Source organism: Gallus gallus, chromosome 1, assembly GCF_016699485.2.
Source record: "Gallus gallus isolate bGalGal1 chromosome 1, bGalGal1.mat.broiler.GRCg7b, whole genome shotgun sequence".
Classification (NCBI taxonomy): Eukaryota; Metazoa; Chordata; class Aves; order Galliformes; family Phasianidae; genus Gallus; species Gallus gallus.
The window spans coordinates 14,020,318-14,036,440 of NC_052532.1; the positions used below are offsets into that span (position 1 = coordinate 14,020,318).

Genomic DNA, 16,123 nt, shown 5'->3' on the forward strand with positions numbered 1-16,123 from the left:
CACTCTGCCTCCATTACCCCAACCCCACACAGCCTCGCGGCCCAGTGCCAGCAGGGCACGACATGGTGCTGCCCCAGCACCTGGCAGGGAGAGGAGGGGAAGAACACACGGAGAACTGCACATGCCCTCCTGTGTAAGAAGCGTGTCTTACAGAGCAGCCTGGGAAAGTACCAGGTGCTAACAGGATAGCGTATTTGCTGGGGTTAATTCTGTTCCTGTGTGCAGTGACGCACAGCTCAGCTGTGGCCCACGGCAGTGGTGGCACTCACAGTGAGACAGTGCAGAGCTGCCACAGTGATTTGTCCCCATCCATCCTCCTGCAGAGGAGGTCCCCGTGCACGGCTCTGTGCCCTGTTGCACACCCCATGCCTGCAGCCCGCAGCCCTCCCTGTGCGTCCCCTGTCAGTGGGTGCCAGCAGCACACACCGACAGAGGAGAGCACAGCTCCGTTCCAGCAGCTCACAGCTGTGCACAGCTGACATTTACACGGACATCTGACGACAGATTCACACAGACATTTGTAATGCTCACACGTTGCTGAGTATGTCCCAAAAGGAATTTTAAATGAAATACCGAAACGAGTACTGCAAATTTTCACTTTCCTCGAAAAGCCAAGTTCACACCAGAATAATTCCCTAAGAAGAGCTCTCCATTAAATGGAATATGTCTCCAGTACTCATAAATGCACACCCTCTCCTTTTGGATAGTATTATGCTTTAAATTAGTGTTGCATAAATACCGTTACCTTTTTTGGTGAAAAACTCCTTGGAATATTTCCCCAACATAGCGTATTTTCGAGGGATTTTTCCCAGCAGTTCAATGATCAATGCTATGTGGTCTGCATTGGAGAACATTGCCAGCAAAACAGAAACATACAACAGTTTAATCAGTACGGTGCATGCACACACTAACATGGCCCGGTACAGACAGAAATAGATTGAGCCTGGCAAAAAGGCACGCGGCGCCCTGTGGTTGTTCGGAAAGATGCTTTCAGCAAAGCCTCTTTCTCAGAACCACATCTGAGTATCGGCCGCCACGAGCAGGTTCTGCTGCATACTTTAAGACGTAGCAAATTGTTATTTGTCAGGAGGTTTTGGTTTTAGAAAACAAAATAAAAAAATCAGCTTGTCACAGATTTCTGCACGTTCTGCTTTTCAAAAATAAATTGTTGCTGCACCATTTCAGAGAACGCTCCTCAGCGGGACGCGCTACCACCAGCAACAGCAATTCCACTTCTGTCTGCATCACGGCACCTTCCAAAAAGAAGAGGTACTACCTCTGCGATTGAAGAATTCCCGAGAATATTTTCCAGATAGAGCAAAGTGCCTTGGGATATTGCCTAGCAGCTCTATGATGTGTGCTATGTGGTCTATGAGGGAGAGAAAAAAAAGGATACGGGAGTGGAAGGGGCAGGGAAAGGATGGGATAAAAGAAGAGGAAAGAAACTGGAATTAGTAAAAAATCAGAAATAGTTTCAAATCAACAATGTTTGCAGCAAATCCATGCAGAGGTTTCCAGGATCAGCAGAGCTCTGGCATCATTAGTAGCACTTAGGAACAATGAATGATGCCCACGTTACCACTGCAAAGGGCACTTACAAGCAAACAAGCATGAAAATGGACAGGTATACAGATGGAAGCAGGAGTTAATTCTCATTTAAAAAAAAATTAGTAAATGTCTAATTCAGATAAAAATATACAATGTAAACATTATTCCAGTGCCAATCTTAGAAAATACTACAAAGTTCAAATTCTACACTTCTTTTCTAAACTAAGATGTTGTTATTCTCAGTCAGGTTTCCACACAAATGCAGTCTTACAAGAGGGGCAGTTTAATTCCTTCAGGCAGTTGCTAAGTAGATGAATATCTGCAGAAGGGACTTTTTGCCCACCCACTGCTACTGATGGAACTTACAACTAAAAAGAAAAAAAATGTATTTATGTTCTGAAAACAATGTGTATGAACAGTTCACTCAACAACAAAAATTAAGCCCACTGTAAGCTTGCTAGAAATTTAAGAAGAAGGTGGAAATATACAGAAACACGCAGTATCTCAAAGGGTTCATACCTTCATCCCTGGAATAGTCTTCACCAGAATGTGGTTCGAACAAATAATCTCCAGTTGCTAGCTCAAATGCCTATAATGTAACATAACATAACAGACATTTTTTATGGGTATTTCAGAAATAAAGCTTTTAATCTTAAAATGTCAGCAATACATCGATCGGCACAAAGAGGGAACCAATGCTTCAAGCCAAAGGCCTGCAGTGGGACCCGAGGCTCTGCAAGGGCTACTCACCTGGGAACCACGGGTCCTGCGGTGCAGGACAGCACAAACCCAGGCTCTGGAGGGAGCCCCGTGCTCACCACCAACCACCCCAGCAGCGTACCCCAACATGGGTATCTGCCTGCACAACTGGCATGAATGGAGGAGCTGGGCAAGGAGCGTAGGACCACAGCCCAGCCAGCCATCCTGGGCCTTAGTTGTGTTAAATGCATGCAAGTTAACAAAGATGAGACAGGTTCTTCTAAACACAGGGGAAGGAGCTATGCTTGTATCTGAGGGCTAATTATCTGTCAGAGATCAAATGCTGAGGACTGAAATAAAAAGGTCTGCGTAAGAAATAAAATTCATTGCTAACTATAATTAATTACTTCAAATTATCAAACAGGGTAACCTTCCTTGTTGACTCTAAATCTACAGTTTCTAAAAAAGTCTTTTTGATGATTCTGAAGTCATCAAAGTAAATACTGAAGTGGTGGGGTAAATAAAATACCGAGGCTCAGATTGATGAAGGAAATCAGAACAGATTGATCCCCTTGGGGCACTGCGGTGCTCCCATGGGATGCAAACCCTGCAATAGGTCAAGACAAAACTTATGGGCAGCATTTCTACTTCTGAGCAGAGTTTCTCCTTTCAGATGTAATGCGTATTAAAAGCCTCCAAGGAATAAAATAATTATGGGAACCTATACTTGTGTACAAATATGGATCTGATTTGTCAAGCAATTCTCTTTCTGCTCAGGATCACCAATTACCCAGGCAGCCACAGGAATCTAATTCTTTCCAGGTGGTGTAAGCATCAAGCTGCTTTCCATCTCCAAGACCAGCAAAACCATTCCAAAAATCAGACAGGGCTTGCTGGCACAGCTTTAGAAGGGAATGTCACTCCGTCAGAACATTTACTATAAAATACTTGTTTCCTGAAAATACACACTCTTCTGTTCCAATCCATAATCTGGAGTTGTTGAATCACCTGTAAATTTAACCTATTTATGGGCACTTGACTTTTTCAAGCTGTGAACTGCAGAGTGATCCAAGTGGGCTACAGCCAGAACAATTCACTGCAATCTCACATAGTGGTTGAGAAAGCAAAAATACCCTTTGCTGACATTTTTGTTGATCCTATAAATGTCTTTCATTTCTGAATGCATCATCACTCACAAACAGTCATTCGTATCTTTTCTTATTCTACTCTGAGTCCAAGATTGGGAGTTTTTATTTTACAGCTTAAAAAAAACATAACCTGAGAGACTTCATAAATTATTATCAGCTATTTAAACTGAAGAAAATTTTAGGATGGCAAGGAACTACACACGGCCAACCCAACACGGCCAACCCAACATTGCTACTCTCTCAAGATGAGACTGAGAAGCCACAAGGGTGCCCTCTGCACCCACGGGAAATACGTCCATTTAAAAACCAGAGCTAACTTTCTTAGAACACGTGCTGAAGGAGCTGATTTCTGAGGGCATTAAGAAACTTCTCTCTCTTTAACACAGATTCCTAGAGAACAAAGGAAATGTAGCCGAATTTAGTCACAAAGGTAAACTGCAAAGGAATACTGCTTCTGTCCCCAAAAATGAAGTATTAATTAGCTCAAAATGTCTGCGTGGGATTAAAAAGATTAAATTGGAAAAACTGTAAAAACCTTTCAGAGAGAAGCACAAGACGCAAGCATTCCACAGCGGCACGCAGGATTTTAGATCAGATGGTATTTAATGAGAGCTGCAAGCCCTCACAGATTTAGGATATTTATACCACTCTCCTACCAAAGAGAAACTAAAGCTTTTCAAAATTGTGATGCTGTTCCCCTTTTTCTGTTGTTGTACAGCTTTGACTCCATGTCCGGGATGGGCGGAACGGTAGCACCTCAGATATTTAAGTTCGTGACTCTCCTTACAGGCCTCTGCACCAAAACCATAACAACTCCCGAGTTAGATGCACGCAGGGACAGCCCAGAGACAGCCTTGCCCTCTGGGTGCTGCAATAAATACCTGCAACAACACTCTTTGCATTTGTGCAGGAAAACGCCTCACAAATTCATCTGGAACCACGGTGCAATTGGTTCCCAGAGCCCTGCAGGGCAACGGTCAGTTAACCTAAGATAAATGGCATTCCCAAGATTTCATTTAAAAAAGAATAAATCCTTGACCAAGGTTTGTTTCGGTTACTTTATGGTAAAGAGTCAGCATGAAAAGCATGTTGTCAAGCAGGCAAACAGCTGAAAGGAAAACGAAACCTTTGGGTGGTAACAGAGTTCCCTTTTTTAAGCTCATGTCCACAGGCGGGTGCACCCAGCAGTGTGTGCAATTACTAAGTGCCACCCAAAGAGCAGCTGGGATTCAGAACTCCAACTCTGGCAATACTCAGGTGCTCTGTACGCACTCAGCACTTTTCAGTACTTTACACCCAACAGTAGGTACAGAAAACCACCCAATTCATAACTGGGTGGCAATCTGTGATAAAATCAGGACCCAGAGACGTGGCAGATGGTAAGAAGGGCTCAGAGGGCGATGCTGCAGGCTGAGCATGTGCAGTGCTGCAGTAAGAAGCACACTACCAGCACAGGGCAGAAGGGATTATACCTCTCTTCTCAGCACTCACAGCCACAACTGGAGACCTGTGACCAGCCTGGGAACACCAGCACAGGAGAGGATCCAGGAAACTGCAGAAAGATCAGGGAGGACTTCTGACATGGAAGGCATAGGGGGGATTTACTTGTTGTACTCCACTTCCTGAAAGGCAATAATTGAAGAGACAGAGATACACTGTCTTCAGAAGAGTACAGTGAAAGGACAACAGGGAATGGAAACAGGTGGCAATGTGGGAAATTCCAACAGGACACACGGAAATGTCCTTTGAAGAGACTGGCGGAGCACTGGGATGGGATGCCTAGAAAGGCTGTGGAAATGCCATCTGGCCAGGTACGTGACACTCCATGGGATGAGGCCCTGAACAACCTGATGTAGCCTTGACATTCAGCATGGTTCAAGCAGGAGGCAAGCAGACCACTGAACCTCAGGAGATCCCTTCTAATCAAAATATGTCTATTCTTTCTATGGTCCTGCAAATTCAAGCTAGCCATACTTACGTAATTACTTTCCTTTTCAAAATATTCATTTTTTAAAACTACATTTTTTGACAAAAACTCAAGACTTTGAATTATCATCCTTTCTTTCTTAATGTTGACATTTACCTCAACAGAAATCAGCACTGCGACTATTGTACACAGATAACAAATGAGACAAAGCATACTTAACATATGGCACAAAAGCCCAAGGCAATCAGCCCTCCTTGCTGACTGCATTGGCAATCGCTGCTCACCACTTTTCTAAGGTTATCACAGAAAAACAGTCTAGACTGTTTCTCACCATCTGCAGATGGAGAACATTTCAGATAAATGGTCACCCTGCTGCTTTTGTAGGCTCTGGAGTGGCTACGATTCCTTCCCTGCCATGTGGCTGTACATGAACCCACCACAATACCGAATTGTTGGCACTGCTATCATACATTATGGATCCATGTCTAATCACACAATTGGAAATAGCTACATTTTCAGTGTATGACAGCTGTGTACTCAATCTGGTGATTGAAAATGGCTGCATGCCTCGGGAAAGATGTCTGGGAGAGGACTAGAAGAATAATTCACTTGGCTTTCATCAGGCTCCCTGAACTCCTCTTACGAAGCCCCAGCTGAAAAAGGACAACAAACTATAGGCCAGGATTATTACAGACAAGATCCAGCTCTTGGACAGAGTTTCAGCTGAAATGAAGAGCTGTGAATGAGAAGACTTACTGCTTTAAAAACAGGCTTAGATTTAAAAATGCTGTTCCACAGGTATGTGGGAGCATGGAAACAAAATGAAACAAACAAACAAAGAAAAAAAGAGCAACAAGCTTTTTGAGATAAGCACACCAGGTAACAGTTTGTTCTCCCACGAATATCTTATTCTGAAGATCCAGGCAGTGAAAAAATATACAAGGGATTTTGCATGGTTGCTGCTTGATAAGAAAGGCCAGACACACAAAACACAGACATGCAAGGGATGCTTAAAAAGGAAATAGTTTTCTGTTCTTTGATAAAACTCCAGTGTCAGAACCATGCAAATGCTGAGTGGCTGCTCTGGAAAGTCAGTTCCTTTGAAAAACCACTTTCTTCTGAATGTTTCAGGTTGTCCACCCACCACCTTCAAAGCAAAAGGGTGTGCAGTGATTAATAACAGCATTTTGTACTGTATCTGCCTACTGAAAAATATGTGCATAGTGACTTGAAGCTTTTCTTATCTCTGGCATTTTTTGTTTTCCATTTTTCCTCACAATACTGCTTCTGCGCAGACCGCCGCATGCCATCACACCTTCAGCACTGCGCCGCTCACACGTATGAGTGCAGTGGTACTCGTGGTCCTATGGAGATGTGGCTGATTCCTCCCGCTGACAACGCAATACAAAGAGCAGGTAAGCACAGCTCCCTCCACACCCCACAGTCAGAGGCCACAGCACAAAGAATTAAGCAAGGGGCTGAACAACAAGCATTTAAGTGTAACGTCATAAGCCTGCTTCACATCATGCTCTGCTCATTCTTCCTTCTGTCCCTCGGAGCTCTCTCATTTGAATAGAATGGCTCACAACAAAAAAAAACAACAACGAAACAACCAACCTGTAAGCCTGCCTGCCTGGTACCACAAGCTGTAATAGTATTCTCTCGTTATGAAAGCTGTTTTCCTGCCCTCTTCTTCATCTCACCCTGGTAGTATTTCCTTTAATCATTTGTATTCTCTTTGGATAGAAAAAAACAGCAAATACAATTCTCTCCTTCTCTGACTTCCTGCCTGTCTGCAACTATGACCTATTAGCTGCTTCTCATTATAAAAACAGGATATTTCAGGAATCACAACTCACCACAAAAGCCACCTCAGACGTGTTTTAAAAACACATTGTCTTGTTAATGTTCTAGCTTGTGATACAGTCATCTCCTCCCCACAGCTAAAACAAGGCTGTACATAGCGAGCAACAGAAGTCAGATGATGACACTCATCATTTCAGGTGCTTTTCCTGCCTCCAGCCCAAAGAGCATAAATAAAGAGGAGCAGTGGAATCACGGTGCTCGCAGTCATTTCCAGGAGCAATACGAAGGGATGCCCCCAGCCAATGCTAGCTCCCTCATCCTGCCAACAATTCTTGGCAGCAGCAGTAGAGTGCTCTGTTCCATGGCTTTTGAGATTCAGGAAATGCTAAATCATTCAGTGTCTCTTCAGTTTATGCTCTGCAGAAAGTGACCCTCTCAATAATGCAAATGCAGAAATTCAGCCTGATCCAGGGGCGGTTTCAACTCAGCTAAAGGCACTGCTGGCTCCAGACCTCTTTTTTGGGGGGTGAAAATGAGGAATATTTCTTCCTTGTTGGCATAATTAAAACAGGATTTAGTACAGTGAGGGAACGCAGGATTTTGTACAGTGAGGGAACGCAGGATTTTGTAGAATATACTGTGAGGAGATTCCCAGTGTCTCACTTTGGATGAGAGCAGTTCCGTATACCACTTAAATGCTGGTGAAAGAAGAAGGGCACCGTGCAATTTCCTTAGCAAAACGTGCTAATGTCCAGCACATGACTGTAACAATCACTCAGGCCCAGTCCATCAAAGTGGAAAAAAAATCAGTTACATTTTGTATCATTTTTTGCTGAGCAGAGAACAAGTAACCCACTTGTCTGCCATAGCCCTGAAAGCCCTACTGGCACCTAACTCCATTAGCTCCAGAGCACATCATGCATGCAGTGATTCTAAGCCTCCAAAGCTGCACATCATTCTGCATTTTTCCTTTTTTTTTTTTTCTTAAGACTCTAAAATTCATATTACCTGAGCAGTGGCCTGGTACTGGCCTGAGAATACCTTCTTTCATCCCCTAAGTCTGGTTTCAAAATGTACTTTTCTTGTTTGGGGTACAAGAACAGGGCTGTGCTGAATCATCTATATTTAGAAGATTCAGCCCACAGGCTGCTGGCTTACAACAGTACTTATTCACTGACATAACACCAAATGAAAGGGAACTACAAGGTTTCTAGTGCTGAGTTATTTCTCCCTCTCTTATCTTGCTTCAGTTATATTATAAGGCATTCAGGTAGGTAGAGTCCTTACATGACTCTTTTTATGTTGATTTCCAGTACACTTAATCCTGATGAGAATCTCTGACCATCTCCACACTAAAGATAATACAAATGCTACAATTCCACCCCCTCTTAGGATGCTGTGCCAAAATCGTGGGGTTGATGGCTCGATGAAGCCAACCCATACGAGCAGAGCCCACCTAAGGACAGCAACCCATGCAGACACAACATACCATGTCCTAAAAGCCAGATTAAGGGGGGTATTCTGAAAGATGCTGTGCACACATAAACACAGACCCTATGCATGCTCGGGGCACCATCATTCGAGGCTTTTGTTAAAAGCATCATCATGCTCATTACTAAAGAGCAAGAAAAACTGCTCAACAAATGGCATTAAGAAAAAACAGAGTTTGCTGCCACTGTACACCATGACCTCTGTGCTTGACAGTAATTCTTCGTGCCACACATACAAGCCAACACAGGAGCCAATAGTTCTCCTACTCACACAATCAGCGCTACTCCCAATGAACAAAATTGTTTCATTAACAAGCAAAAGGCAAGGAAAGACCTCAGGCTCAAAAGGAGATCCATAAAGCACAAAATCAAGTTAAGACACCATGTGGAGCCTGGTCCCAATGCACTCCAGATAGTACTTCACAAAATCTACAAACCAAGAGGTAGGAAGAGCTCGAGGTGTTTTCAACAGAATATCTGACACGCTAATGGATATATAGCAGATGGCAAATTCCCTTCTATTCTGCAAGGCAAGCAGTCCTCATGCACAAGTTGTACTGTTAAGCAGCGCTCTGACTGTTTGGGAAGCAGCCCTTCCAGGAGGGTTTGGTAGCCATGTTGTGGAAATTGAACAACTTGCCTATGGCTTTGAAGTAGGAACTCTTCTGCCAGAAAGAGCTACACAGACAGAGGAGTGAGGAGCTCACCTAGATCAGTCTCTGTGAAGACACTGGTCAGAAATCTCTGATTTGAGGGTCCTGGATATGCAAACGTCTATCAGACACATGCAATTCCATCTGCCATGCAATTCCATCCTTGTGAGATAAAAATATTTTCAACTTTCTGTTCAGGATCAGAGAACAACGATTCAGAGTTTTGAGCAACTGTTTTAGAAGCCTAATGTCTCATCTTTGCTCAAAAACTCAAAATCTTATTTTGCACTCACCTTACTTCGTATCACACATATTAGGCACAGATGTCTGCAAGGTGTGCATTAGCATTCAATAGATACATTGAGACAAGAAAGCTTATCCAAAATCAAAGCCATTATCAGAATGAAGGATTGGATCTGTAATTATATCACAGATCCCAGTGCAAAGCCGAATGTCACCCTTTCTGGACAAGCATTCAATACTATTCACCACTACTTCTGACAGGGAGATATGACTAGAGGAATTACCCTGAACACAACCTCGAATTCAGTCACTTGTTAACATATCACTGGCCCTTAACAACTTGCCCCTCTCCCCTTTTTTAAGCAATTAAGGAGAAATACCAAATGCAGTTAGCACAGGGGTGAGTTGGCAGATATTATGTGTGCTCAGTGATATTGTATTTCTGTATTTTGTATATATATGTATGCATATGAAGTAAAGAAGGATGGATGCTTGCAGAGAATAAAGTAACAGCAATGCTGCTGAATCACCCATCTTACAGAGGACAGCTTCCAAAAGTGTTCTCAATAACGGTGGACCTGTCATATATGCAAAGCAAGAATTCGAAGAGGTGGAGAATCACCTTCCTCTCCATTGAATCTGTCTTAACACAGCTCACAGAATACCTGAGCTGTATTTTCAGTTAGTCAGAGCAAAATAAACAACGCCTCCAGCTTCAGCAGACAGTCCCCTTTGAAAACATAGGTGTAAACACTACAGAATAAATTGACATAAATATGGAAACAAGAACAAAGTAACCTAGAAGGATGTTTTCTGAATCACACCTAAGTACAACGAAGAATCCAAACCTGAGGAAACAAGTGAGACTGTCATGGCATCACAGTGCTTCAGAACCTCACTTCTTGGATGCTTTAGGGACTGGAGAGAATCAAATCACGACTTCTAAAAATGGCCTAGATAAGTTAATCAGGAGTTTGCATTTCCACACCAGTCATGTTTCTCTGGCTGTTAATCTCTGTCAAAAACTCTCTGCAGAAAGACTATTAAGGTCTGTACAGTTAATACCCACCTCAGAGCAGTACTCCCTCTGCTACGGGATGAGCACTTATACTGCCATGACCCATTTCCTAACCACACAGGAATGAAAGCAGATCCTGAGGAGTTGTAAAACTATGAATTTTTGAGGTGATCTCAATCTTTTACATGACTGCACTTCTACAGAAGACAACTGCGTTCAACAGTTGCATGTCACTGCTGTAAGATCAGTACTTCTAGTGTTTTTAAGGGCAAAAATATAATGTTTGTGGCCAAAGATGAAAGAGAAGTCCATTATTTCTGCCTCCAATGCCTTACTACATTTAAAGCTTACATATTAAAAAAAAGCAGAATTATTTTTTTCCCATGAAAATAATGAAAGTTCATAAGTAATTATGAATCTGAATTAAGACACCATCAGTGGGAGGGATTCTTTAGGTTTTGGGTTTGTTTTCTTGAGCTTAAAAAGGATTTGCATGAAGAATGCAACAGAGCTTATGTAACATGAAAATGAATGCAGAATGCCCAATATTTCCTTGCACGTTCCTCATCCCCCCTTATACCATACAGTGCTTTCAAAACCCATCTAGTTGCTACAGATACTTATATTCAGGTAAAAGATCTTGCAATATAAGAACTCATGCATCGTGTCACAGATCCCACCCTTCAAAGGCGTTTTCTCTATTTAAAAGGAACAAGAAAGTATTTTACAACTCCCACCAAGCATCAATTAGCAGGATGTAGGCTGAACCAGTACAACCTTGAAGACTACACAGTAATATAGAGCATTCAATACTGTAACAAGGTATCAAGTACAATAGAGGTTAGCAAAATATCAGATATAAGGAATGAAAAGTTTCCATAGTAAGCTTATAGCTAATTACGGGAAGAATAAATAAAGAATTCAGGATCAAAACTGTGGAAGATTTTCTATGCTTTGTTTTCAATTTAATAGAAAAATTCTACATTTTGCCTCAAAATGGAAGAGTAAATTTAGAAATGGATGTTCTTTTCCATCTACTGAAACAAAAACTAGTACTGAACTCCAGAGAATACATACTTGCAGATTTCCTTATAGTCAGTTACTTCCAACACATGGCTTGCTGAGCTTATAATATCTGTAGGATTTTATGTTCCTTTCAGTCCTCCTCCTCTCCGAGTTCTGCAATTCTTCTCATCACCCACGCCTGCAAACTGTGTCTAGTATTTAAGTGCTCTCCTCCTCATCGCACACTTACTCTTTTCAGACACATATTTGTAAAATGTAATGACTTGAATAAGTTTTCACTTTTTAAATAGACAAAGGTACTTCTAAATGTATTTCCAAATCTATCTTTAATGAGAAAATGCATGTAGCTTACTTGTCCTGAAAGTGAGACTGCAAACAGAATCAATGTTTCAGAAAGTGCAAGAATTAGGCTTTCATTCTTCCTACACTCCAAAGCTTCTAAAAAATAGATCACTGCAGTTTTACCGTGTTAAAGCAAATTCAACAGAACATTACCACATCTTTTTGTAATAGAATAAATTCCTTCCCTTCAAGATTAGAGTCTAAAGCTGTGATCTGCAAACCTAATCTGATGAACGCTTTCACTGAAGTTGGCAAAATGTGAAGTATTTCAGGTTTTCACTACTTTATGCAAGAAAAAGGAAACAGAACAGGCTTGCATAGTCTAAGATAGGAACAAAATATGCAGTCATACTATTTCAATTAGATTGTGACATTTAAAATATACCCATCTTTCCCTTCAAACTTACATATTTTTAACTGCGAGTTTAAAATGCCTGAAATGAAAACTGGAACATTTCTCCATAACACTTCCTGCTGATTAAAGATGCTTAAAATACTGAAATAAGAGGGAACAATAATCAGCTGCTATCTGATAGTATATAATTTATAGTATTACATTTGTGTCAAAATATCAGAATCATCCTCTTCAGATTCCTTCCCTCAGTAAACAACTATTTTTAGGATTTTTTTCTTGAAAAATGCATATTGTGTAGTTCTTACCATACACGCTGTACTCCAGATATCAGCAGGTGTACTGTAACCTGCTCCTATTAAAACCTCTATGGATCTATATTGTCTTGTCTGGATGTCTTCTGTGAAGTGCTTATGCTAAAACAGAAAGAATCACATTAATGGCAAAAATGAGCAATAAAAAGGTTTGTTCTAAATAGTGAAAACTAGGGAGTTGAATTGATGTAGTTACACTTACCACCCAGCAGGCATTTCCCAGATCAGCAATTTTAACTCTAATTTTATCTGCATTTCTTGGGTCCAGTGGATTCACCAGTAAGTCAGCAGCACGAGTTTTTGCTAACACAAACAAAAAGCAGAAGAGTATTCAGAACATACTACACATTCTCTATAAGTCACTTTGCTGAACATTAGGAGAAATTAAAGCAACATAAACAGGATTTCTTATGTCAATTTCTAAGCATCCTCACACACAGCAAGCACATTTTTTAACAAACTGCCATGTACCTAGTATTAAAATATGTGGCAGAGCGTCTAAGTAAAACTGAAGCATGTTTCCATGACAAAAAATGTTAAAACTCAAAACTCCAAACGAAAGACATCCTTTGAACAGTTTGGTTGAGAAAATGAACGCATCACTTTCATTCTTGGTTAAGGTACGTGGAGTTTGGCTGTTGTTTCATTGTTGTTGTTGTTGTTGTTCTTTTTGTTTTTAGATCTGCCCCACTGGAAAAGGAATGATCAAAACTTGGATGATTTCAGAGCCCGGGAGACTGTTACCCATTTCACAGAAAACTCAACGTTGAATCAAAGTTCTCTGAAAGATCTGTTTGCAGTGAACATGATTCAAAGTAAAATTGCAAAACTGTGATCCAATTAATTCAGCAATCTTTATATTCTCCTGAGACACTGGAGGTTCTAACATACAATGCTTGAGGACAATGCTTTTTTTTTGTTGTTGTTGTTGTTGTTTTTACATACCACCTGCTGACTCCTAATACGTGTGGGAAAGAAAGCAAGCTGCCTTAAATGTGGAAAGAGAACCAAGTATCACAAGTAAGACGACAGCAGAGGGACCATCAGTTTCTTCATCTCAAAGCTACAAAAACTCAACCAGAAACTGATGGTGAGACATGAAAGAGATACCAGATCTGAAAGGCATCTGGGAATCCAATGGGGATATAATGATCAGTTAAACTTGCATAAGTATATTAGAAAAAGAAAATACATTACACATGAGACAAGGAGGAAAAAAAGAGGAAGTTTAGCAGTATTAGTTAGGATTGACTGAAATGAGATGCAGATCTTGAACTACTAGGGCAGCAAGTGCAAATGGGCAAGCACAGCACTAAATAATGGCCATCTGGAAAAGAAAGTGGCAGAACTTACCAGGGAAGAAAAGAAAACACTAAATGGCAGAAGACAGAACAGGCAGTGACCTCAACAAAACAGTCCTCTAAAAGAGCTGTAATTGAGCGCAAGACTCAAGTTTAAAAAAAGCACCAACACAGAGCATAAAAGTAAAATACACTGAGAGAGTATTAAGGTTGCATTCCAGCCCTGAAAAGACAGGAACTACTTAAAGTCTTCCCTTAAGACCATGCAGCACAGCACAGTCAAAATTTTTTTAAACACAAATCCATGAATTATTCATGAAATAACAAGAGTCAATTCAGTAGCCTTGCTATTGCTGGAATAAATCCTTCCCATACATCTTGTTGAAGGTGAAGGACTGCAGTAAATAAAGCAGGAGAATGAAGAGGGAAAAAGAGGCCTCATTAGTAAGATATCTGAAAATGACATTAGAAAGTATTTTGCAACCTCCCTTTAACACAGGGAACAGACAAAGGTAACAGGCAAGTGTCTACATCTTTGTGTTTTTCTCATGAACTCAGTGAGTTTGTGTCCTGTATTTTCTGAGAGATGAATGAGACACCTCGGATTCTGATTTTGACGAACACTGATAATTCACAACTGTGAAGTCAAAAAGACTGTACTTCTTAGCAAGTACTCTTAAAAAGCACCCTATGGTACTCAACCTGAGGGCAAACTTAGTGAGCATTTCTAATTTTCACTTCTGTGTGTCCTACTTTTGTAAAACTGAGAAGTATCACCTCCTCTTCTCACAGTCACACCATGACAATATACTTAGTAAACATTCAAACACTAGAATGAGGAGGAAATTCATGATGAAATTAATAAATCTGTCCCTAAGAGCCTTTGGTCACACAGTATATGCTTGACAAAGAATTAAATAAAGGTAAAACTTGACAAAAAATAGTTGCTCATCCACTGAATGCGGATCAGCCTGTACACTAGTGAGACCATGTTACGTAAGAACATATAGCAATGACTACATGGAGACAAGCAAATGAAGTCCACATCTATACATGAAAGGAGCACTAAAGATAGAGTGAAAAAGTAGCACCATTTGAAATATTGAATGGCCTGCAACTGTGAGACCTTTCTTCATTCAAATGGAGTTTAATTTGTCTTATTACTGTTTAAACCCATGATCGGTGCTGTTCAGATGAACAACATTAAGCTTTTCCTCCTTCTGAGGAAGAGGTGAGCTACAGCTGAATTTACGGTCATTTTACTTTCTTTGCACACAAGGATTGTATACTGCTCCTGATGAGGTGTTGATTTCTCCAGCTGTGGAGATAAGCTGCTCTCTTGATGACAATACCAGCTTTACTCTCTGAAAGCATGAGGATTTTACACATCGCCCCAGGAAAATGGCAGAAGAGGCCTTCTGCCTATATATTGCCAGCAGTGAAACGGAAGAGGGGGTTCTGGCTGATGGCAAGTTGAGCAAGAGACAGAAGTGTGCCCAGGCGGCCCAAAGCACCAACTGCACCCTGGGGTGCACCAGGGCCAGCACCGCCAGAGGGTGAGGGGAGGGCTTGTCCTGCTTTGTCCTGTGCTGCGCGGCCTCACCTCCTGCACTGGGTGCAGTGTGGGTGCCACAACATCAGGGGGACATAACGCTATTAGACAGCGTCCAAAGAAGGGATATGGAGATGGGGAAGGGGCTGGAGAGGAAGACACATCAGAAGCAGCTGAGGTCCCCGGGTTTGCTCAGCGCAGAGCAGAGGAGCTGAGGGGAGGCCTCATGGCGGCTGCAGCTCCTCACAGGGAGCGGAGGGGCAGCGCTGAGCTCTGCTCTGTGTGACAGCGACAGGGCCCGAGGGAACGGCATGGAGCTGTGTCAGGGGAGGGGCGGCAAAAGGGGTTAGGGAAAGGGTCTGCGCCAGAGGGCAGTGGGCACGGAACGGGCTGCCCAGGGCAGTGGGCACAGCTCCGAGCTGCCAGAGTTCAAGGAGTGTTTGGATAATACTCTCAGACGTAGGGTTTGAATTTTGGGTGGTGCTGTGAGAAGCCAGAAGCTGGACTCAATAATCCCTGTAGGACCCTTCCTGCTTGAGATATTTTGTGGTTATATGATTCTAGGAGGCTACAAAGCATTGAGGAGCCACTGTTTAAGGGATAACAGAATATAAGAAGATGGACTGGAAGACTTACTAGCTTGAATCTTTACACCTTGCAGAAATTCCGCTCTACTCAATTGTATTTTATTGCATATTCCTTGT

General features: G+C 41.9%; 1 protein-coding gene across 7 annotated transcripts in view; it reads right to left on the reverse strand.

Annotated features, from left to right (window-relative positions):
• SRPK2 (SRSF protein kinase 2) overlaps window positions 1–16,123 on the reverse strand; it is a 137,880-nt gene that overhangs the window by 4,138 nt on the left and 117,619 nt on the right. For 3 of the 7 annotated variants that reach the window (XM_015275772.3, XM_025153608.3, XM_046902022.1), the window contains 4 exons: window positions 12,769–12,869; window positions 12,561–12,668; window positions 2,068–2,137; window positions 746–838 (listed from right to left, as the gene is read on the reverse strand). In XM_015275772.3, the coding sequence (XP_015131258.1) occupies window positions 746–838; window positions 2,068–2,137; window positions 12,561–12,668; window positions 12,769–12,869 (372 nt within the window). Of the gene's footprint in view, window positions 1–745; window positions 839–1,276; window positions 1,370–2,067; window positions 2,138–12,560; window positions 12,669–12,768; window positions 12,870–16,123 lie in introns of all 7 variants that reach the window. The other 4 variants (XM_015275773.3, XM_046902021.1, XM_040656738.2 and 1 more) reach the window with 2 other exon arrangements.